General features: G+C 44.4%; 1 protein-coding gene across 10 annotated transcripts in view; it reads right to left on the bottom strand.

The window, feature by feature from the left end:
* PALM2AKAP2 (PALM2 and AKAP2 fusion) overlaps window positions 1-24,333 on the bottom strand; it is a 443,632-nt gene that overhangs the window by 18,482 nt on the left and 400,817 nt on the right. For 9 of the 10 annotated variants that reach the window (XM_019454232.2, XM_019454240.2, XM_019454238.2 and 6 more), the window contains one exon: window positions 14,613-17,016. In XM_019454232.2, coding sequence (XP_019309777.2) covers window positions 14,613-17,016 — 2,404 coding nt within the window. Of the gene's footprint in view, window positions 1-13,527; window positions 13,580-14,612; window positions 17,017-24,333 lie in introns of all 10 variants that reach the window. The other variant, XM_019454235.2, reaches the window with a different exon arrangement.

Raw genomic sequence — 24,333 nt, 5'->3', positions numbered from 1 at the left:
AGTAACAATCAGAATTGGGTCTTGTCTGGAAACCAAATCGTGTTGATTATGGCTAACTTATATGGTGGTATGTATGCTGAAAGAGAATCGTGAAGAGGGTGAAGGGTTAATATAGAAAGTAATCAAGTATTGCACATTAAAAGATACTTTCCTGTGAGTATTCCCACAAAACCACCCATCTTTGGAGCAAATTTTACCAGTTATGGCCACTAGAGGTCACATGCGTAACAGGTAGGAACCTCTGGACTTCTGGAATCAGTTTAGTTGGTCTTAGGGGAAATCAGCTTTGCTGGGCTTCTCTGCTGGGCACTGTGATTTCCAACCCTCCCACCCCCAGTATGGTTCAAACCATGCACAGAACCCCTGGAATCACACAGATTGCCAAATAGGGGGAAATGGATCTGCTCCATACTCAACATCTTCTTCAGAAGGCCCAAGTTTGCAGCCAAGAGTCTTCTCAATGAGGATGGTGAAGAGACTTCTAATACTCTTCTCCCAGTAGTGGACATTCCAGACAATACCATCGTTTGGGTCTTGGGATCATTACATGAACGTGATACAAAATGGTCTCTGCCACAGGCTTGGGAAGTCTATGTCACCCTTGTCCATGGCCCCGTAAGGCCCCTTGAAATTCTTTGGCCCAGAGGACATACCCCATAACAATTCCAGAACAGTGATGGTTATCTTTGGTGCTCACTGGTGCGCATCTCGCACAGCACTTCCCAGGTTCCTCCCAGGTTCCCAGGCACCTCCAGGTTCCATCCCGGCTTACTCCGCCAAAGCTTGCTCTCGTATGTCTATCCATTCAGTGAATGACTGAATAGAGCTAATGATAGCTAAAAGGGGCCTCTGTTTTCAATGACAAATATCCTGCTGTCTAGCTCCTCATCTGGACTGCATACTCTACAAAATAGCTCTCTTGAAGGATACCAGTCACTGTCCCTGTGAAACAACATTAACAGAAAGTGTCATGCAGACCTCAGGGCACATCTGTGTCCGTCTTGGCCAAAGGCTGGTACCTGATATTTACAGAGCAGCGAGCATACAAGTTCTATGACATTTGATGTAAAACTAGGCAGGGATTCTCAGTGGAGGTTTCCTTCGTAAACAGGATTTTGTTCAAATTATTCCATCTAGAGTAACTTTATTTATTTGTTAGTTACTATTTTTTTAAATTTATTTTTAAAAATTCCAGTGTAGTTAACATACAGTGTTATATTAGTTCCAGGAATACAACAGTGATTCAATAATTCCATATACTACTCAGTGCTCATCATGAGAAGCGTGCTCTTAATCCCCTTCACCTGTTTCACTCATCCCTCACCCACTTCCCTTCTGGTAACTATTAGTTTGGTCCCTATATTTAAATTTTTAAAAAATGTTTATTCATTTTTGAGAGAGACAGAGACAGAGAGTATGAGTGGGTAAGGGGTGGAGAGAGAGAGGGAGACACAGAATCCAAAGCAGGCTACAGGCTCTGAGCTGTCAGCACAGAGCCCAACGTGGGGCTCAAACCCACGAACCGTGAAATCGTGACCTGAGCCGAAGTTGGACGCTTAACCGACTGAGCCACCCAGGCGCCCCAAGTTTTTCTCTATATTTAAAAGTCTGTTTTTTAATTTGTATTTTTTTGTTAAATTCCACATATGAATGAGATCATATGGTATTTGTCTTTCTCGGACTTATTTCACTTAGCATTATACCATCTAGATCCATCCATGTTGGTGCAAATGGCAAGATTTCATTCTTTTTTGTGGCTGAGTAATATTCCATTGTGTATATATATAATATATATTTTATATACAATACATATATCCATATATGCATGCCACATCTTCTGTATCCATTCATCTGTCGATGGACACTTGGATTGCTTCCATGATTTGGCTATTGTAAATAATGGTGCAATAAACATAGGGGTGCATATATCTTTTTGAACTAGGTTTTCATATTCATTGGGTAAATACTCATCTAGAGTAATTTTATTTTTTTTTAATTTTTTTTTCAATGTTTATTTATTTTTGGGACAGAGAGAGACAGAGCATGAACGGGGGAGGGACAGAGAGAGAGGGAGACACAGAATCGGAAACAGGCTCCAGGCTCTGAGCCATCAGCCCAGAGCCCGACACGGGGCTCGAACTCACAGACCGCGAGATCGTGACCTGGCTGAAGTCGGACGCTTAACCGACTGCGCCACTCAGGCGCCCCTCATCTGGAGTAATTTTAGACTTGACAAGTTCTTAAAGGTGCTTGAAGGTAAGCAACTTCACTTGGGCGGGGGGGGGGGGGGGGGGGGGGATGATTCCAAAGCTGTTTCTAAAAGTGTGCCTTATTGGCTTTGCTTTGTGAGACAGTATTTGCTGCTAACAAAGTCATTGGTAAACACTAGGTTAAAGAAAGCTTTAAAAATAAAATGAGATGGATTTCTTTACCAGAGGACTTCTCTAAGGTTTTAGTGCTATTGTGATTGTGAATCACTTATTCAAGGGTAGGTATGAAACATTTCTCAAATTTATTTAACCAGAGAACCTCATTTCATAGAATCCCTATTGATGTCTCAAGGAAAACAATTGGTGAAATGCTGTTCTCTAGCGTATATTAGTTAACTTAAGCAGCTCCCACAAGTTCAGTTAATAATTAAGTATAGGCACAAAGCTTACATATAAGAATTTACCGTTGTATTCTTTTTTTTTTTATAACTATACATGTGGGAAAAACCAAGATATCTGACTGTAGGAAAATGGTTAAATTAGTTTTGGCTCATTCAGATAATGGAGTATTATTTAGTTATGACAAATCATGTTTTAGTCTCTCCAACATAAAGGAATAATTAAGGTCATGGGAAAATACTCAAAATGTTTTAAGAAAAAAAAAAAAGAGAGAGATTGCAGGGGGTTAAGAATACAGATTCTGCAGCTAGACTGCTGGGGTTCAAATCCTAGTTCACCAGTTATCAGCTGTGTGAAAGAAAACACAAGTGCATGCACGACATCTGGTAAAACCTCACTCCATATAAGATGAACAGTCCTGTGGCAGGAAGAAGAATAGCCTCTGCTAGGATGCTTAACATCCTAATCCCTAAAACCTGCAAAGACGCTGCTTTCCTGGCAAAAGGACATTGCAGACATGATGCAGTTAAAAGCTTTGCGTGGGGAAGACTATCGTGAATTATCCAGTTGGGCTTGGTGTAACCATGTAGGTCCAGGTGGGTCAGAGAAACGGAGACTTGAAGGTGCCACACTGCCAGCAGTGAAGAGGGCGGAAGGGGCCGTGAGCCAAGAAACGCAGGCAGCCTCTAGGGAAAGGGACGGAGCCCTAGAGTCTCCGGAAAGAACACAGCCCTACTAACACCTTGATTTTGGCCCAGGCAGACACTATCTTAGTCTGCTTAAGCAGCCATAACAAAATGCCATGGATTGGGTGGCTTACCCAACAGAAATGTATTTTCTCATAGTTCTGGAGGCTGGAAGTCTGAGCTCTGGGTGCCAGCATGGTTGGGTTGTGGTGAGAACTGTCTCCCTGTTTTGCAGATGGCCACCTCTCACTGGGTCCTCACATGGCAGAGACAGGGAGAGATCTAGATCTCTGGTGTCTTTTCTTAGAAGGGCACTAATTCTATCACAAGGGCCCCACCCTTATGACCTCACCTAACCCTAATCACCTCTCACAAAGTGCCCATCTCCATTGGGGGTTAGGGCTCAACATATGAATTTCTTTTAACTTAATTTTTTTCTATTTCTATTTTAAATTTTATTTAAATCCAAGTTAGTTAACATATAGTGTGATGATAGTTTCAGGAGCACAATGTAGTGATTCATCACTTACATATAACACCCAGTGCTCATCCCAACAAGAGCTCTCCTTAGTACTATCGCCTAGTTAGCCCATCCCCTGCCTACCTCCCTTCCAGCAACCCTCAGTTTGTTCTCTGTATTTAAGAGTCTCTTACGGTTTGCCTCCGTATTTGTCTTATTTTTTCCTTCCGTTCCCCATGTTCATGTGTTTTGTTTCTAAATTCCATATATGAGTGAAATCATATGATATCTGTCTTTCTCTGACTGTATTTCACTTAGCATAATACATTCTAATTCCATCCACATTGTCAGCATATGAATTTAGAGGGGACACAATTCGATCCACAGCTGACACACTACAAACTTCTGACCTCTAGAGCTGTAAGATAATAAATTTGTGTTGTTTTAAGCCCCTTTATTTGTGGCAATTTGTTACAGCAGTGATAGGAAATGAATACAAATATAAGCCCAATATTACCTTCTATGCACGTATGTGCATGGAGAAGCCTAGGCAGGTAGCAGTTAGGATTAGGAATTACTTTTATTTTTATCTTTATTCCTTGTTTTCCAATGAATTAATTAAAAGCATGAATTAATTAAAAAATATAAAACAAACCAGAAAAAAAATCTTTTAAACGTTATTAGCCATGCCAAGAAAAGTAGATAAAGCTGCTTCATGGACTAGGCAATCCGCAAGCCTTTGTATCTCACCAGATAGCACACACCCAGAGGAGCTGACACCCGCCCCCAACCAGGGCCTCTGGTGAGCCCTGCTCACGTCTGTGACAGCGGCATTCCAGGCCGTGGTCTGCAAGGTGGACTAAGGAGCAGAGGGGGCAGCTAAATTTCACTCCAAATTAGTAAATGCTGTCAGCGCGCCACCCCCCCCCCCCCGCCCATCATGAATGGAAAACTAGAAAACACAAATTTGTGTTTCCTGCTTATTTAATCATAAATAATTAAATCCCGTTCTGGTCCACAGAGAGAAAGCCAGGCCTTGGCTACACTTCTGAATTTTCCAGGCAAGAAGGATTTCCCCTGGGCATCTGTGACAGGCTGTGCTGCCCAGGGGAGGAGGCGTCAGAGAGAAGAACCACGGTTGCTCCCTGACAAGGAACCCGAGCGAAGGTGGCACAGGCTGGAAGCACAGCCGTTACCATCCCAGACAGCCGGACCCTTCTTCCGTAGGAACAAGGCTAACTTCTAGCAAGCCAAGGATGTGGCTTCCAAAAGTTTAGAAAATTATTTTGGCCAAACACTGTGATATTGGTGACTATTACACTCCACATATATGGTGTCTGAGTTCTTAAATCAAAGATCCTTTGTTTCTACATTTCTCAAAAGAAAAGAAAAAGCCATCACCCACTCTTACTTAAAAACCAAACTGAACCGAACAAAGACGCCCACCAGATGCCATGCCTTGGCCAGGCCTCCTTCAATGACCTCCTTTCTTCACACAGCATGGCGATAAGATTGCAAACATCTAAGACGACTCACAAGTCGCCAGAAAGAAATGAGCTCAGACTTGTATTTTCAACTTCATTTCCTCCCAGTAAAAGGGAATATCCTTCCTGTCAGATCCGGGGAGCAGGTGATTGTGGGGTTCCAGCTGTGACCCACACACCAAAAGCTGGTCCCTGGTCCTTTTATCTCTTTTCCTGAAAGTCGCAGGGTTTTGAAATGCAATGACATGAATCTTCAGATCGTAAGCCTAGCTCGGACATGAGAAATACCCCTGGCCCGGTGAAACAAGTCTGAGAAATTTCCAAATATTATTCCTTAAAGATCGGGGTGTTGGATGAGCTGCTGATATTGGGTCATCCTCAATGAACAGGACTGGAAGGTGAAACCTCTAGAAGGAAAGAGCTCTGCTTCTCTAGGTGAAGCACAGTTTCAAGACCAAAAAAGAAAAAGAAAATTAAAACAGAAAGAATGAAAATCACGGCAAATAGCAGTTCCCCCACCAAGCTCTTTTTGTTAAACGCATTTCTACCAACATGGTGGGTCTGACTGTGTGATGATTTCTACCCCCCCAAAGGGAAAGAGAAAGGAAACATTTTTATGGACTCTCAATTTCACTGTGCCCCAGTACACTTTGTTTTTTGAAATCACAGCTGACTATTGAAAACGAATTCCTGAACTCAGGTTTTGTAAGTGAGATTTTAAATTTTAATGAAGTAAATACGAAAATACATCAACTAGGAACAGAAAGCGATTTTATAATGCAGGTTTTGACATTTATTTCAGCAGCTGTAGAAGAACAACTCCTACATAATTCTGTAAGGGTTTCTAGCTCTTGTCTTAAGACATAACAGTAACTGTAGTAACAACAAAAGAGTAACTCTTCTTGGGTACTGGGCACTGAGGTCGGTATGATCTTACTCCCGTCTTACTGGTGAGGAGACTGAGGCTTACACAGGTGAAGTAAGCCAGTCACACAGTTAAGCGAGCAGGGGAGTCGGGATCTGAACTTCAAATATAAATCCAGAGAAGTGACTGTGACATTTAGGCACCTAAGTTTCCTTGACCAGTTTTTTTTACATAAGGTATGAATTTCTATTTGAGAAATACAGACAGACTGGGAATACCTGTGAGGTTGGATGCACACAGGTTTTGGGAAACCTTTGACGGTTACATTGAACGTCATGAGAAATAAAATACCATTACATGAAATCTAATATGCACTCTTTGGTACACTCCCCACCCACTGCCCCTAGCTCTCCACCCCGTAAGTAGTAGCTTATTCACAAAGATCAGATGGATGTGAAATGCCAGTCTCCTGAGGGAATAGCAGCATGGCTGGTTAAGAGACACAGTCATATCCTGACTGGACTCCTGCAGTCACAGGGGACATCCTGCTCCCACGCCTGGCTTTGATTAGCTCACATTTCTTACGAGGGGTAGAGCAGGGATTTTTACAAGAATTAGGTCCTTTGATTCATCTTTTCTTTCTTAGCTCAAGATTACATCTTTTTTGGCACGTGGTGGAGTCTGATTTTTTTTGGAAGCCACTCTCCTAACTTGGAGCACGGAGTAGCCACACACAGGGGTAAAGAGTAGGCGACACAGATGCCCTGTGGTGTCCCCAACAAGGCATGAGCACCACTGGGGGCCAGCCGTGACACTGTGCATTCATCAGAAGACCCAGCACAATGAGCAGTGGTGGCAGAACTTGCTTAGAGCGGGGAATTAAACGGGTAGAGATGTAGTGCCTTTTCTCAAGTTCTACTTCCCAGAAGCCAGAGCCGTGGGTTCTTCATGGGAGAAAGACTGGAGTCCCTACCTTCTTGGGAGCGGGGCTGATAGGCTTAGCCTCAGCAGTTGCCCCTTCAAACCTTGGGGGGCAATGCCCAAAGAGAAGTTTGAATTCTGGGATTTGAGAAGTCCTGATTTCACCACATACATTCACCCTTTGCCAAACACTTCTTCGGTCTAACCTTTTCTTGACAATTCCTTCCCAAATGGCATGTGTTTTTTAAAAATGAGCATATCTGCTGGGTAAATAAATAAATCAATTTGAAGATAAATAAAACACAAGGAATTTCTGGTCCCAGGTAGAAGGATCAATCATGAGCAAAGAGAACAGCAGAAAGCAGTCGCGGTGTTCAATGACCACCAGTAAACTAATGTATTTGGCTTTGGCCCCAACCCACCAAACATGTTCAGCTAATGGAGTGGACACTTATTCCTGCATGTTCTCAAACTAAGAGATTGAGTCTTCATTTAAGTACCCAGTTCTTCCAAAGATTTCAGGGAATAGACCTGTGTCTGGAATGAAGGAGCTTCTTTCTGGTAAACCGACTTTCAGAAAGAACTCACAGGAGCCATCAGGCTAGATAGCTCACCCGGACCATGCTGGTCCCCTCCGCCATCTGCTCAGCTCTTTTGGACAGCACCAGCAGTTTTGCCTATTGTAATTTGGAGCACTGGGGTTAAGTTCTGAAAGCACAAAGGACCCATTCTGGGTCACTAGGGTAGCACTGTCTCGTGGCCTCTGGGAGCAAACTCATTCGCCCAGACCGTGATGAGCAGGGGATTTCAGAGCTAGAGTGGGTCCAAAGAGCAGGGGGTAGGAAGGACCCAAGACAATGCAGGGGTCAGACCGGAGACTGGGAGAGGGTCGGGGGGAGACTGAGCTCAATCACTGTAAGCTGGAGAGGGGAGCTGTTACTACATACCTTGTAGACCTCCAGGGCAGAGGGGCAGGTTCAGGGGTGGCTAAGAAAGGGTATAGAAAGAATACGGACTTTGGAATCAGATGAGCCAGGGTTTGAACCTGGTTCTGCCACTACCTGGCTGAGTGACCTTGGCAGGTTACTTAATCTCTCTGGACTCTGGTATTAATTCTTTGAAAGGGGAATAATAGTATAGACCCATGACCTCTTATGTCCAATTTGAAAATCCAAACAAGCTCTAAAAAACCAGCTTTTTCATAACTTACTTGGCAGCAAACCTCACGAGACCAGGCATGAAGTCCTTCTTGATGTAACGATCCCACTTGATGAAACTAACTCCTCTTCAGTTTTATAGCAGAAGTCTAATGCAGTGATGGGGGTAGCTCGGGACCCTGTCTGGGGCGGGGTGGGGCGTGGTGGTTACGTAATAGCATATGCATTGCAATGCTTTTATAAATAATAGTATATACACATTATGGCTTTTCTTAAATCAGAAAAATTCTGAATAGATCTGGCCTCAAGGGTTTGGATAATTTGTGTTACATCTCAGAAGACTGTTGGGAGGAATAAATGAGAAAAGGAAAAATGAGAAACTGTGTGTGAAGTCACTAATATGGTACACAGCTTTAAGGTAACTTGTAGCTACCACGATTAGGCTTCTGTCACCAGAGAATGTTCAGGAAATATGGTAGTAGAGATAATGCTCTGCAAGGTGCTCCACGTTAAGCTTTAGTACTGTCACACAGCCAGCTGGACCCCTACAGGTTATATAACCTGTGCCTGCCTGTGCCAAAGGGAAACACTGTATACTCCTGAAGGAGAGCCCTCTGTCACCTGGGCCTGTGACAGAATTTTTCTACCAGTTGCCAACACATGGTCTTCTACATGGAGCAAAGAGGGCATCCCCAGTGAAGACTACTTTAGCATGGAATAAGCCACCAAGCTCTCTTTCATGAATATTATGCTGACATAATTTTTTTTTTCTGTCTAGGACTTTTTCTCATGATATTTGAAGATCATAGAGGAGAGAGAAAAAAAGACCCAGCCAATAATCTTTATAATAATGTAACGATCACCTCCTGTGCAACCTTAATTCAAACTGACAATTGAAGCTGAAACTCGTTGGAAATTTTATCTTTATAAGATATGTAACTATCACATCTTTCCACATATTAAAAACATGAGCAGACACTCCAAGTTATGGAACTCAATATCCACACCTTCTCCTTTACCACTCCCCATGATGTCCCACTGGGCAACTTATCTGACTTGGTAGATCAGTTCAACATCTGGCATGAAAATGGATACTATTTTGAAAAACCAAAGTAATCATCACCTAACTAACTAGGTTTCTCTGTCATGCCTAGAATTTGGAAGTGAAACCAGGATATCCAATAATAGACACCAGGCACTAAAGTGAGAACTGTTGACAGCCTTAATATGAAAAGACATTTGGAAAGATCTGAATTTTAACTTCAATAAAATGTTTGCGTTTTCCTCCCAAACTTGATCCTCAGGGGTGTGTTAGGCTAGTGCACCTGCTGGAATGCTTCCTTTCTTCTCTACTTCTGAGTGCCATCAACAGAAGGCACACGTGTGTTCACTCTTGGGAATATGGCCTCCCACACGACACACAGCCTTTGTCAACATGCATGGCAACATGCCTTCAGAAGTTCTTATGCTGAGGAAGAGCTCAACAGAAGCTGGTGGAATGGACTCATTAAAGTGGAAAGACTTTTCTTCTATCAATTCATGGATGAAGGCAGCTCTTTCCATCAATTCATGGATGAAGGCAGCTCTTTGTTGTCTGGCTTCAAACCAACTCTTTCATTTTGTTTTAAATCTCTTCCTTTAATCCACTCTAACCTTATTTAAGTACCTCAAACATACCAAGTTTCTTTTCCTTTCGGGCCTTCCTTGGTGTCCTTCCTTCTCACTGGAACGATTGCACCTACCCCCTGAACCCAACTTTACTCCTTCAGTTCAAAGCTTGGATAGTAGTTTCCTAAGAAAGGAAGACTTCCCTTATACCCCCAGTGAGGTGATCTTCCTTGATCTGTGCTCTTACAGATTTTCATGCTTCTCTGCCATGAAATCGCCATGTTTGTCTGAAGTAAGTTTCTCTTACTGAGCTGTAAGTTCCCTAAGGGCAGGAACTGCATCTGCCTTGCTCACCTCTGTATGAGCAAAAGTCACACAGATCCTATTTAAGTGGAACTTCTTCCTTTAAAATCTCCTAAGAGCCGACAAGATAAAATTTCCAAAATAATTTTCCTAACAACCGTTTTTTGAAAATGACAGTATCATTTAAAAAATATCTTTCTCCATCTTTGAAAGGCAGGGAAACTAAAAGCAAAAACAAGTTTATCTTTGCAACACCTGGGGAATGGTTGGCGAGAATTAGTAGATTTCTCTTTCCCTATTGCATCTTCGCTCTCAGTGGATTCTCCTTGCCTTAGGTTTTAGGAATCTAGCATGTCATCAACATGATTTCCACCGGAGGAGAAGTTAAAAATTATATTTTTCATCACCTGATATCAAATCATCACGCTGGGTCACGCAACAGACCAGCTGAGTCACCTCTACTGGTGGGACATGTGGAGTAGCACAATAGGAACTTAGCAACATCTCCATTCACCAAACCAAAGTTGGAGCCAACAGTTCTAACCCTGGCCATGAATCGTCCAGTTTGGCTGCTCAGAGCGATGTGTCAGCCTCCTCCTTGATTACGAACTTAGAACAAGCAACACTCCAAACATTACCAGGCATAGAGAGAAAGAAAATCACATTTTTCATTCGGTTCCTTTCAATCCATGTCATAATTCCGGGAAGCCCTGCCACCTACTTTAAATGTTCTAGAGATAAACATGAAGGAATGAGGTGCACACGCATCATTTTCACGACTGTGTTCAGTACAATAATTAGACAGCTGCAGTATGCAGACTTGCATGGATGGATTACCATCTTACCAAAGTGGCAGAATCAATCCTATGGAATGGGATATAGGGGAGGACATTACAGGGAAGTGCTGGGAAAAGTAGTCCTGGGCTGCTGGGATGCTAAGGGAAAACACTAGAACCCTGTCTTATTTTAAGCCTGGTGGGGAAGATCAAAAGACTGCAGCAGGTCAGGGAACAGAGGAAAGTGTTGAAATGTTTTTAATCTTGTTCACATGGGAGAAATAAAGGAAGGGAACAATATGGTGGGAGGCTCAATTAAGAAGAGGAGTAAAGGGCATCTGGGTGCCTCAGTCAGTTAAGCATCTGACTCTTGATCTCAGCTCAGGTCTTGATCTCAGGGTCATGAGTTGAAGCCCTGCATTGGGCTCCACACCGGGCGTGGAGCCTACTTAAAAACAAAACAAAACAAAAAAAGTGGAGTGAAGAAAAATGAAAATACCCACTGAGCACACGCACTTGCAGGAAGGTTCTATAATAAATAACATAAAGGGAGGGTTAGGTAGGTAGAGCCAGCTATAACTGACAGGAGAGCCATGGTATCTACCTCCTATGTGAGCAGAAGTTGATGAGATGCCTGAAGAACCTTCCTCTGCCAGACTTTGGGCTCTTGTGCAGGCCCTTTACAGTCACTTATACATGAAGTAGGCTCCTCAGATTGGGCTGAATTCAAGTGGTATAAAACCTTTTTCTAGGATACCATGCAGAATGCCCATTGGCATCTCTGTGCCAAGCTAGCCCACAAGAATTTGAAATGAACTTGACAACTAAGGATCTTTGGGAAAAGCCAACTGGTCACTATTAAGCACACACACAAAAAATCCTCCCTTGCAAGTTTTCTTTGCCTCACTTAGCTGGCCACTGCCCTGTGACCTGTAGGAATTAAAAACCATATCAAGAAAGTCACCAGGCTTTTCCTCTTTCCCCTCTCTTTCTTTCCTTCATGAACAATTTAGTCCAAAAGCCACTGGGGAGGAGCTCTACGAGATGGTGTCTGCAGTTGAGGGTAGGATACCACAGTGGCCCAGAGTGCTGTGCTGGAGCCACAGCAGGTGGGTGGGGGACAGAGGTGACCTAGCACAGGGTATTGGAACCCAAGTTGGGTAAGGAAAATAGGAGACTGGTTACATAAGGCAAGGAGAGGATTGCTCAAACAAATATATCAAGGGTATTTGAACTGGGTATCTTGTCAACAAGGAGGTTACAAATATGGGGAGAATATGAGCCCTGTGGTATTAGATTAGAGCTAAAGGAATCAGGGTGAGCTCATGGTTTTCAAGATAGGTAGGTAGGTAGGTGGATAGACAGACAGGCAGACAGACAGACAGAATGTGTATATATTCTCTAATTCTGTTCTTTGAGAGTGCCTGGGAACAGGGACAAACAATCTAATAACAATGAGCACACCAATCACCCAGATTTTGATTTCTAAATTCCATTCTCCACTAACAGGAATTAGTGCTATTTGAAGAAATGGCTGATTTCAGGGTTAGGAAAGTATCAGATGAGACTGGAACATATTGTGGTGTCAGAAAGTGAGGACATGTCCATAGGATAATGAGACCATGTCAAAAGGACATGAAGTTAACTTGAAAGGGCTCCCATAAGCTATATCTACACAAATTAAGAATAAAACTAACAGAAATGGATTATAACCCACTGAATACAATAGGAACCCACAAGACCACACTTACATAAATAGATACATGAATAGATTTAAAGTTTGATGAGAAGTAAGATAAAGATTACATAGTGCCAAACTAACTGTACAGAATATTTATTAATGTTTATTTATTATTTATTTATTATTTTAAAAAATCTTAATGTTTATTTATTCTTGAGAGAGAGAGAGAGAGAGAAAGCACGAAGCGAGTAGGGGCAGACAGAGAGGGAGACACAGAATCCAAAGCAGGCTCCGGGATCTGAGCTGTCAGCACAGAGCCCAATGCAGGGCTTGAACCCACAAACCAGGACATCATGACCTGAGCCAAAGTCGGACACTTAACCGACTGAGCCACCCAGGCGTCCCATGTTTGTTTGTTTGTTTGTTTATTGAGAGAGAGACAGAGGACAAGCAGGGGAGGGGCAGAGAGAGAAGGAGACACAGACTCTGAAGCAGGCTCCAGGCTCCGAGCCGTCAGTACAGAGCCGGACACGGGGCTTGAACTCATGAACCGTGAGAGCATGACCTGAGCTGAAGTCGAACACTTAACTGACTGAGTCACCCAGAGGCCCCAGAATATTTATTAATTACAAAGGACAAAGTAATTTTACTCTAGAACCTTATAAGACACTCCCTCAATCAGGTGATCCAAGTTGATATTATATGAAACAAAAGTCAACATCTGTCCCTGATTGGACACAGTGAGAAGAAATAACATCATTTTTGTGGTAGTCCTACCAAGATGCATAACCTACATGTACTCATGTGAAAGCATAGACAAATCCAGAATGAGGCATATTCTATAAAATTGGGGATGACGGAGATCATGTTGGCAATTTATTCTCAAATGGTTCGTAATAAGAGATATTTGTACTGTACTTGGGAACTTAAGGTTGAGACTGTTTCAAAATTTAAAAATTAATAATCAAAAGAGTTACCTTGAGTCACTGTAGATTTGACGGAAGCCAAGTGTCAAGATGGGAATAAGATCTGGATAAACCAAGTCAAACGCCAACAATTATAGGTTAGGGTAATGCTTTTTAGATAGTCTCCAGTGAAAGAAGTTACCCCTCAGTCCATTATGAACCAATACTTTAAAAAAAAGCGCAAAACTCCACACTTGGATTTGAGGACAATGCCAAATTGCGACAAGAATTTTCAAATGCTTGCTCTCAATGTCTGTACTTATTCTCGGCATGGACCGGTAACGAACAGTCCGTGGACTAGCCCAGATCACATTTTGAGTAGCACTTCTCTGCAGCAGGACGTGCAGATCTCTGATTGCCATCATATCCAAATGGGAAACAAAAACTACTGGTCACGCTGTTGTCCATAATGGTAGCGACATTACCACCAGCCATTTACACAAAGTATACAAAGGGACTGCCCAGGCAATGGGAGGGGACTAAAGACCTGCCTTTACAAAGAGTCACTCAATTTCTCCAAATGTGTCATAGGATAAGAATGAATGAGACCACCCCTGATTCCAAAGAAATGGCACCGTGATGACTAAAAGGAAGACCAATCCAATCGTATAGAAGAGGGACAAAAACATCTATGGTCGATCCGCAACCCTGGGTCATGACTGCCATTGCTAGGAAAGAACCTGGCACTCAGACGGCGTTAGTAGAGCACTTCGTCCAAATCAGATGGGTTCGATTTAACTACAGATGCTAAGGGTCAAGCTACCGACTCCAACACAGTCCACACATGGGCTCACTCTGACACACTGCCCCTCCCTCAGCCAGAGGCAGCCCTTTCAAACAGAAGAGAACAATTCTCTACTAAACCAAACCCGGAACAGAACGATGGGAGAGGAGCCATTGCATCCTCTGGGAAATGGCACACCGTCCAGGCCCAGGGTTCTTCTGACTCCAGTTGCATGTCCCTGGATACAAAAACCCTTGTGTCAGTGCCCCCGACACTAATTCTAGCCACACCCAGAGGAGGCTCCACAAAGAAACACATAAGCTGGAATCAACCGATTCCCACGGCGTCTGTCTCTGGTGCGCACTTCACTTACCTGGAGCGGTTTTGTAGCATGATGTTCGGGAGGGCAGCGATTGGGCGTTCTTTGCCCTGGGGCTCTGGGTATTCTGCAAGACTTGCCTCTGCCTCTTCAGTTCCTCTTCCCTTTCTTGAGCTGCTCGGATCTCTTCTTCGATCATGGACAAAGTCCGCTGCTTCCTTGACCTCAGCTTGAAGGGCCCAACCATCACATCGGACTCTTGAGTGGCCAGGAGCGAGGCTGTGCTCCTCAGCTCAGCTGCCTCTGAGTACTTGCTGAAATAGCTCCCTTCCGGTCTGGTCTCCTCCATGTTTATTGGGCCACTGGGCTGTACGGCTGGCAGTGGCTGGGAGGGCCCCCTTTCCCTGAGTGCCCGGTCTTCAGCAGGCAGAATCTTTGGTAATACCTCCCTCTTCTCTTGAACAGGAGAAGACACCTGAGGCGGCTCAAACATGCCCTGAGGCTTCTCTGAACTGGGAGCCCCAGTGCCAGCTTCCTCTAGAGTTGTTCCAGGTCCCTGCTGTTCTGTCCCACCCTTGCTGGTTTCGGACACAGATCTATCCACTTGCTCGGCTATGGCTTGTTGAATGGCATTCTGCACCAGGAGACCAGCCTGATACTCCAAGGGGTCATCAACTGATGGAGAGTCTCCCAGTGTGGATGAAGGGGAATAGAAACCGTGGTCGCTAAAGGACTTGGAGACGCCTTCTCCTCGGCCCTCTGAAGGGTTGTCAGTTTGTGGAGTCTGGGGCAGAGAAAAATCAGCCAGTGAATTCTCCTGGAGGGCATTGGTTGTCTCATTGGAGGCCCCGCTGTCACTGATGTTGTCCATGCTAAAATCATTGGACAGGGTCTCCAGGACAGTGGTATCCTGGGACCTCACTGACAATTCATCCAAACCAGAGTCAAGCTCCTCTTGGGTCAAAGAGACATTGACTGACCTTGAAAACTGATCCAAGATCCCAGGGTCGTCATCCTTGACCACAGTGAGGACGGCCCGGGCACTGGTAAACTCCCCATCCTCTGCCCACAGTTTGGATAAGGGCCCACGTTTGGAAGGCTCACTGTAGGGCCCTTCCCTCCCCTGAGGAGCTGTGCTGCCCTGGCTTCCCCCCGCAGGCTGACTCTCCAGGGCACAGCTGGCTTTCTGCTGCCCCTTGGCTGCTGATGCACCACTGTCTTCTGGAAGGCCCCCGACGGAAGCTGGTCTCGAGATGGTCAGTGGCTTGTCTGAGTTGATTGACCCCAGAGGCCTATAAAAGGGCTTGATAGAGAAGAGCCTAGGTGTACTCTGGCCCTTGGCCACTGTTTGCCTGGAACTCTCCATGAGCTGGAACTGTTTGCGAGCGGCAGAGAAGTCTATCTGCTCGGTGACGATGTCCTCCTTTACGTTTTCTGCCGCGCTGGCCTGGTCACGGGAGGCCACAGGGGCCGCGCAGAGCTGGGCTGGGGGCGGCTGCTGCTGTTGCATGAGCAGCTGTTCCTGCTGCGCCCTCCTCTCCTTGCGCTCCTTGTACTTTTTGTGCGACTCCAGATGTTCCTCGTCCAGCTGCTCCTCGATGGTTTTTTCCTGGGGAGGATTCCACCATTTTGCCGCGATGCCAGGATTCTTTTTCACGGCCTGGCTCCGGATGAGTTCTCTCCTTTCCTTTTCCAGCTCCAGCATCTCTTCCGAAGGCCTCACTTTTCTGACACAGAATTGCTCCTTCTCATTCTCGTCGTCCTCAAAGAGCTTGGAGGGCTTCTTGTCCTCATGGAAGGCACGCAGCTCAAACTTGGCCTCCTTCTTCAGTGTGGTGAGCGTGAGCTCCCCGTCACGGCCCGAGCACCGCGAGCTGGTGGAGGAGCTGGGGCTCGCGGGTGCCTGGAGGCCGTCCCCCAGCAGATCTTGGGGCTGGTCAGGTGAGTGGCCGTTGGCTTTTCCACCCTCTGCCATGGCGTCAGAGTTGCTTGTGCTGAACTCGATGTGAGGAGGGGCCTGTCTGCCCGCTGCCCTCTCCGTGAGTTCTGGCTGGATGGCTGTGTGGGCAGGTGGGCTTCGACTGCTCGCCACGACGACTGCTCCAGGCTCTGGGGACGACGTGCCGTTGTAAGTTCCGTCCACAGCAGAATCGCAGCAGCTGGCCTCCAGCACCTCGTCTAGATAGCGGATCTCTCTGGCCACATCATTATCCAGAGATTCATGGTGATCAGCGAGGAGGCCATTGTGGGGGGGTGAGTAGAAAGGGGAGGGGTGGTCCATGGAAGGCGGGGTAGAGGTGATTCCAGGAACACTTTTACATTCTGCAACAGAGACTTCAATTTCCATGTTTTTGTGATCTGGGGGAAGGGAGCTGGTTGCAGGCTCCAGGGGGCCGACGCTGCAATTGTCTCTCTCGTTTTTTAGCCGGACATCATCCTCAGAAAGCTGGGGAGGCTTCTGAAATAAAGAGACAACAAAGGTCAGGGTTAGCTATTAAATCTCTTATGGAGGCGAACCCTGAGAAATTAACTGGTAACTCACTGGAAGAAAAACTGAAGCAATGACAAGTTCTTTGGAACAGAGATTTCTCTTCTAATAATTCTTCACATATTCATTTTGCTGTGGTAATTCATTCATAAACCTCTCGATGTTACAGATTCTGCTTTGTTTACTGGGGGTCCAGAGAACGTTCAATAAATGCCAGTCCCATTCTTAAATTTAAAAGTAAATTAAGATTCAGATCATTTGAAGACATTGCTCAAATATCTTCTAAAGTAGAAAAGATTATACAGGAATTGTACCAGAATTTAATAAAATATCTTAATAGCAAACTACTGCAGAAATGTAATAGGACTATTTGTGTGTCCCCAAGTAGAGTAAGATGGTCCTTTGGCATCAGCGATTTTTATTGAAATCCTCTGCCATATGTAATGCAATATTTCTGGAGACAAGAAACTTCCTGGAAAAATTTTCCAAGAGAAAATACTGGAAAACAGTAGATTCCTTCAATGGCTCCTTAACAGCTACAGGGCCCCAGTGCAATGGCTCTTAATCGATCACGTACATTATAAACACCGTAACCAAAGCCACTGACTGTATAGTTCTGTTCTCTGGGACTACATCAAAACAACACTCCTTAGTTAAGGAGTGAGGGCTGCTTTGAAAAGTTCGTAGCCAGCAGCAATTCTCCAGTTCCTAAAATGCACTATATGTGATAGCTCCAATCTTATTGTTAAATAAGAAAAACCACATCTTTTTAATGTTTTGAAATAAATCCTATATTTTCACCAATCCCATGTGATTTCTTTTTTGGCATTAGTAAAATTAATTTTCAAATTCTAGGAGGATTTTTTTTCATACCCAAGGATTCTGGTTTATCTCAGAAAATTCAGTGGTAAATTGTAAGCTTAATTTGAGTGTCCCTCAAGAATTTCACTGACACCTTGGTCAGGTTTGTCTTCCTCTCTTGAGTCTAGAGTATGCCTCGTATTACATAGTACAATGCAAAACTGCAAGATGGTACCATTTTCATTTGCATCGGTTGTGAACAATTTTAAACTCTTAGAACATAATATTAAAACACCACCTCAGGATGATTCTCAGGAGATTCATTTCAAAACACTTCCAAGGAAGGTTCATAATTATGGATTTGTTCATGAGACTTAAACAGCATGAGAGTTTACCCTACATGCTCTGCACTTCTGTCAGAATGCTGAAAACTCTCATGGTCATCCATGACCTAGAAGGTCATCCATGAGCTGGAAGGTCACCCATGAACAGGTGGTTTCTTTCACTCTTCATTTTTTACATTCTCCTGTAGACTTAAATCAATCAAGAAATATATGTTCCTTCTTTAGGAATAGGTAACAATGATTCTTTTGTCAATACCTTCTGGTCTTGGATGAACTTCCAGTCTAGTTCTGGTCTTTGTCCAAATCTGGTCCCTTAATACCATTAATATTTATAATGCTAATATCTTTATTTTATTTTATTTTTTTACCATTATTAGCTAATGGTTCTTTTATCTTTAGAATGACATCAAGAGTCATGTCAAAGACATTTTTACTGCCTTTTAAAAACATTAACTAGACTTTCTTTTGGCAAGGCAATCACCAGTAATATCTATGCCGTTAAGAATTACAGAAAAAATATTAAGTTTTATTTATTTATTGAGAGAGAGAAAGAAAGAATGAGTGGGGGAGGGGCAGGGAAAGAGAGTCCCAAGCAGGCTCTGTGCTCTGCACCAAGCCTGACTCGGGGCTTGATCTCATGACCAGGAGATCATGACCTGAGCTGAAATCAAGAGGGGTATGCTTAACCGACTGAGCCACCCAGGCACCCTAAGAATTACAGAAAATTTGAATGCCTGCCACTTACTGGCTGCCATTCAATTTCAAACAAACCTACGTCAAAATTAGCCCACTCCATGGAAAGCTATTACTGGAATAAAGAGACCAACAAAAAGAGACACAAGGCACTGCTACAGTGAGAGACAGATTATCTGTGAGTCTCCCACCCCAGCTTCATTTAGTCAATGATTTACTGCTAACAGTCTTTATGGGAATAAGGAGAGCTTTTCCTGTATCCTTTTTGGCTTCTGGGGGCGGAGGAGGGAAGATAGGAAAATGGTAGGAAGTTGCTGGAACTGAAAAATGGTTGAAAATCACTGCCCTATTGAACATAAAGTATTTTAGAGTAGTTGGCATAAGAGGAAAGAGGGTGGCATAGCATTAAAGGAATTTAAAAGGCAAATAATTCATTCTATAGCTCATTTGGTCATTAATCCATTCATTAAACATGCAGGAAGCTTATTTTGTGGGGTCATAATGAGATTAGCAGTAACAATAAGCTCCAGGAGACATTTTTTTTCTTAACAAAAATTGGACTTCCTAGGAAGCCCTAAGTCTCTTTTGGAGTTTATTTCGTCTTGTCAGGAGGAGTGAAAAACTTGCCTATAGTTCTCTCCTGTTGCTAATCACAGGGATAGAAGGTCCTGAACCCCCTCCACAGCATTGCCCAAGAGCACGCTGTCTCTTTCTCCTGGGTACGTCCATTCAAGCGCCGGACAATGAGCTAGGAGATGCTCTGCCAGCGTTTTCTTCTCTCTCAGAACTTAAAAAGTATACCAACCCTTTTCAAGGCACACTTTCTGAAGTAGCAAGTGTTCCAATTCAAAACTTTCAAAGTCTAAGAACGGCTTGTGACAATACATTTTCGCAATGTCAAAAAGACTACCATTAGCTTTTCGTCAGAAATGATGAGTCTCGTGCCTTGAATATCTTCTATGATGGGTCAAACTAAGATTTTACAAATGCTGATTACTGATTAAAAGTCAGAGTTTGGAGTCCCAATGTACTGAGACATGATTCCGTTCCAATACACTTGTGTAAAAAATCTAGGCACTGGAGGGTGTAAACAGGAAAGCGGCTCTCTCTCCTTCTCGTTACAAGGGGGCTCCTCCCGCTTCTTTCCATAAATTCAGAACATTTTTCTTGACACTCTGTTCCATGTACTTCAGAGAGTAGCAGCTCTACACCCTAATCAAGGTAGAAGTAATTAAAGAGAGAACCCTGACTTACTGATTCACAACCATGCCTCAGAGATCCTGAGTTTTTGGAAAGTTAGGCAACAGTTATAACAAAGGAGCAAATTCCTGAGTTCTGTTCTCAACTGGAGGAATTTACCTTCATGCAAGATGGCCTGATACAATCAAAGCCACCTGTAAACTACACCAGGTAAACAGAAGTGGCAGGAATCTGGGCTTGGTGTCATTAAATGATGTCTTGCTCAAACCAACAAATGCTCATTGCTCCCTTCGAAGATTAAAAAGACTGGACTTTTCCCTATGCTTCAGATAAGGTGAACCTGATTCCGGATTCAGATAAAGTACACACTCATCAAGGGGACTGGGAAGTCCTTCTGAAATCAACTGTGCCTCAGTGCAAAACAGAACAAAAACAAAAACAAAACCGAGCAAACTGGATTTTCAAAGGGTGCTAAGGGGCACCCTCTTTGGACTGCCCCTGCGAACCCTCCAGGCGGAGGCCTGGTAGAGCAGGACACATAATACCTGCCAGCCTACTGGCTTCCCCAAATAGCTAATAGCTGGTCAGGACGTCTACTATTTACTTTAGAAGATGTGGGCAGAGACAATATAATACAGCTGTATGTGTGTGTTTGAAATTAGTTTAAATTACATTCAGAAGCAGAGAGCCAACCTAACTGGGAATATACACTCTAGGAGTGGTCAACCAGGACCTAATCAGAAATTCCAAGCTCCATAGATGGCTTCCTTCCTGGGTAGTTTGGCTCTCTTTAACTCCCACGGCCCCCTGAGGCATTGCCAACTGGCATCATTAAGGTGAGAAATGGGTTTTCATCAGTGAAATTAGTGGCTTGTCAATTAGCATGATAAAAACTGGAAATCTGGTGAAGTTGGTAGTGTTCAAATTTGCGGATTAGAGATGTTCTCTGTCCTTTCCCGAAATAGATTTCCAGACAGAGTGAGCAGGGCAGGGGAAGGGGACTCGTACACCCTTAGGGATGGTGCTTTGAGCCTAAAAGCTAAATGGCTCTTTCTCTGCCTTTAGGTTCAGAGGACTTTAATGGTTTATTAACCCCTATAGGGTAAGGGAATCCTGCCTTGTAAAACCTGTCTTCATGCAAGGTGGGGCTGGAGCATCTAGAATCTTCAGGAGCTGGGATTTCTTTGAGGTTACAGACAGTAGGTTTTATGCCTACTTTTACAAAGGGTTGCTTAATAAACGTCTGTATGGGTGCCAGAACTCAGTGCAAGACGTGCTTTTATTATAACTCGGTAGCCAGGTTGTGTCTCAAGCTGCCGCTATTTACCAAAACGTGTTTAATAGTTATGCAAAACAAATTAGTATGGGTTAGTTTACAATATGGGTAGTGCCCGGGATCGCCTATGAAAGTTCTGCCAGACCCTATGCAAGACAATCATGGGACTCTCCTTGGCAGACTGTAACTCCTTTGTAAGCAGGACTTGTAACAAGATCTCTCAAATCTGTTTCGGGAATTAGAGTAGATAATGTGTTTAAAAGTACTATGTATACCGCGAAGTGTTTAATGCAAATGTTCCTTATTATTAAGCAATTTTACACGGAAGTGTAAATGACCATTATTAAATTCTCTCTGGGAGCTGGTTGACTTTTTGTGGGGAGGAGCAGGGCGTGATGGGGAAGTTTTCATTTTGAGAAGAAATCCACATGAGGCAATTACAGGGGAAAGGCCGAGGCAAGGCTAGAAGTCAGACCTAAGGCATCTCTAACCTCCCTAATCTTTTCCAGTCACATCAGAAGCAGAGGAGGGGTCACACATTGGCCTGAACAGAACCTGGACCATTGCCAATACACTACTAGCTGCACAGATGTACAAGTGAATGAGGCAGCACAATGAGCCTGTTTGGTGGGCACACTGTGAGTGTCACATCTCCATTTTTTTTAAAGTTTATTTATTTGGAGAGACAGAGAGAATGGGGGAGGAGCAGAGAGAGAGGGAGAGAGAGAATCCCAAGCAGGCTTCAGCATGAAGCCCAGTGCGAAGTTCGAACCCACAAACTGTGAGATCGTGACCTGAGCTGAGATCAGGAGTCGGATGCCCAACCGACTGAGCCACCCAGGTGCCCTGTCACATCTCCATTTTACTGTGGACACACTCTGTTCATAGTACACAAACATACACGATCTGGGATGATACTTGCAACGAGGCCCTTTTGTATGCAAAACTTTAGTTTTAAAACTTTAGAATATGAGGTTTAGAGAAATTGAAAGATTTTTTCCCAAGATCACCTGGCTAGGAAGTGGCAAAGACAGGATTTGAAGGCCAGTTCTTCCAAATTCTCTCCTAATACTTCAAAAAGTGTTCTCAGTGACAGCAGGCTTCCAAAATGATTAGGGCTATGTTAAGAAGGGTGGATAGATTTAAAGAGTATTCACTTGGCTTTCTGGTTGACCGTTTGCACACCTGTATCTCTAGAAGTGATGGGAGACACGCAATTTGGCTTCAGAAGTCAGAGACCCCTCCCCACCATTTATTCAGAAAGGAACTGAGACAGACTTCCTGGAGACTTAGTTTCAGCTTCCTTTCTTTTGCTCTCCCTGTAGGCCCCCTAGTTAGAAATGAGGGTGCTGACTTCCTGCACCGTCTGGGAATTTTACCTTTCCAGCCGGCAGCTGAGGAGAGTCCTCTGCTTCCTCCACGACAACCCAGGGGCAAAATATTAATACCCCACATCCCAGACATTGCAATAGACACCATGCATAAAGGCTGTGACTCCTTCCCAACACCACAGAGCGAGATTCTAGAAGACTGTGTAATTTGCCCAGAAAACACATCAGGGTCCTGACAGCTGCCCAGCTGGGGTGATGGACGCCAGTGTGCTCTCTCTTCCTTGCATCTGCTGCTGGGCGTATCATGAGCTGAAAGAACTTGAAGGAGGTACATTTTCCTTAGCAGATATGGCTGGGACCAGGGGGTTACCAAAAAGGTGTCCTTTGCTACAAGGACAAGCAGGAAGCTGTAACTTCTACTCAAATGCATTCACAGCTTCCCCACCCACCTCCCCAGCACCCTCAGGCTGTTACCTCTTGACACAGCCCGTTACCAGCTGTGACCTCCCAGGCTCCTAGCCTAAATGCCTGGTGTGACCCAAATCACTCAAACATCAGCCGCAGGCTGCACAACCAGCTTCCTACTCTGAATAACCCAGATTACTTCCTACTAAGGCCATGCTATTTAAATTATAAAGACTTTTCCCCAGGTAATAGGTGACCTGATCCTTTAATCCAGTTATTTTTAAGTTCCACCAAAAATACAAACTCATTCTTGGCCAGGGAACAGAGGCGTGGCTATAAAATAAAACTTCCGCATAGCTGTGAAACCAGAGAGCATCTCCGTTTTCCCTTCTTACCCTTTCTCTCTTTTCCTAAGTCGAGTTTTGAGTACACAGGGCGCAATTGCTCTCACAGCAGAGAACTGGTTCTGTGGTCCATGTGGTGGAACCATCTAAAATGCTTCTTACAGGACTCAACTTCCTGGCTGTTATTTCTATCACGAAGATAAATGGAAGGAAGGGATGCAACCCGGCTCATGGAGGCTGCAAAGATGTCCACATTACTCTCCTGAACTTTAGCAGAGTTGGAGGGACCAGACTGGAGCTAAGGTCTGGAGATCTGGGGCAGAGGGACTCCCTAAGCTGAGGGAACTTCAGGAGTGTGGGAGGGGAGCCCAGAGGCTGAAGAGGTCAAAGTGCATTCCTATGAGGATAAGCATGCCCTGGGAACCTGCTGAGTGGTAAGCTTTGGGCAGGGCCCTGGTGGGGTGGGGTCCCCTGAGCTCTGGGGTGGTCCCTACTCTGCAGCAAGGAGCATACAGCCTTGGAGGCAGAGATTTCCAAGGAAATCTCCAAAAAGAGAAAAAAGTACGAGGCAAAGGAAGTGCTAAGTCAGAAGAAAATCCCAGCCCTGTACAACAGCACACACCGGGCTGGCTAGAAAGAGTTTATGAAGAAAACTGGGAGTGCCCAAATTCCTCAGCAGCTGGCCTGCAGCTCCTCAGACCCTCCCTGTTGAAGATGGCAAGCTGGGGGCAGGCCGGAGAAAGTGCCGGAGGGCCTCTGAGTAGTCCCTTTCCACCCAGCCTTGTGAGGGAGCAGAGAATGGGAATGTCTGAGAATGCCTTGCTTCCTTCCTTGGTTTGGCTTCAGGCTTCGGCCAGGAAGAGGAGGGGAGAGGTGATAGCCTGGGCCATATT

Source organism: Panthera pardus, unplaced genomic scaffold, assembly GCF_024362965.1.
Source record: "Panthera pardus isolate Hobbes unplaced genomic scaffold, ASM2436296v1 HiC_scaffold_20, whole genome shotgun sequence".
NCBI lineage: Eukaryota > Metazoa > Chordata > Mammalia > Carnivora > Felidae > Panthera > Panthera pardus.
This window is presented reverse-complemented; position numbering and strand designations above follow the sequence as displayed.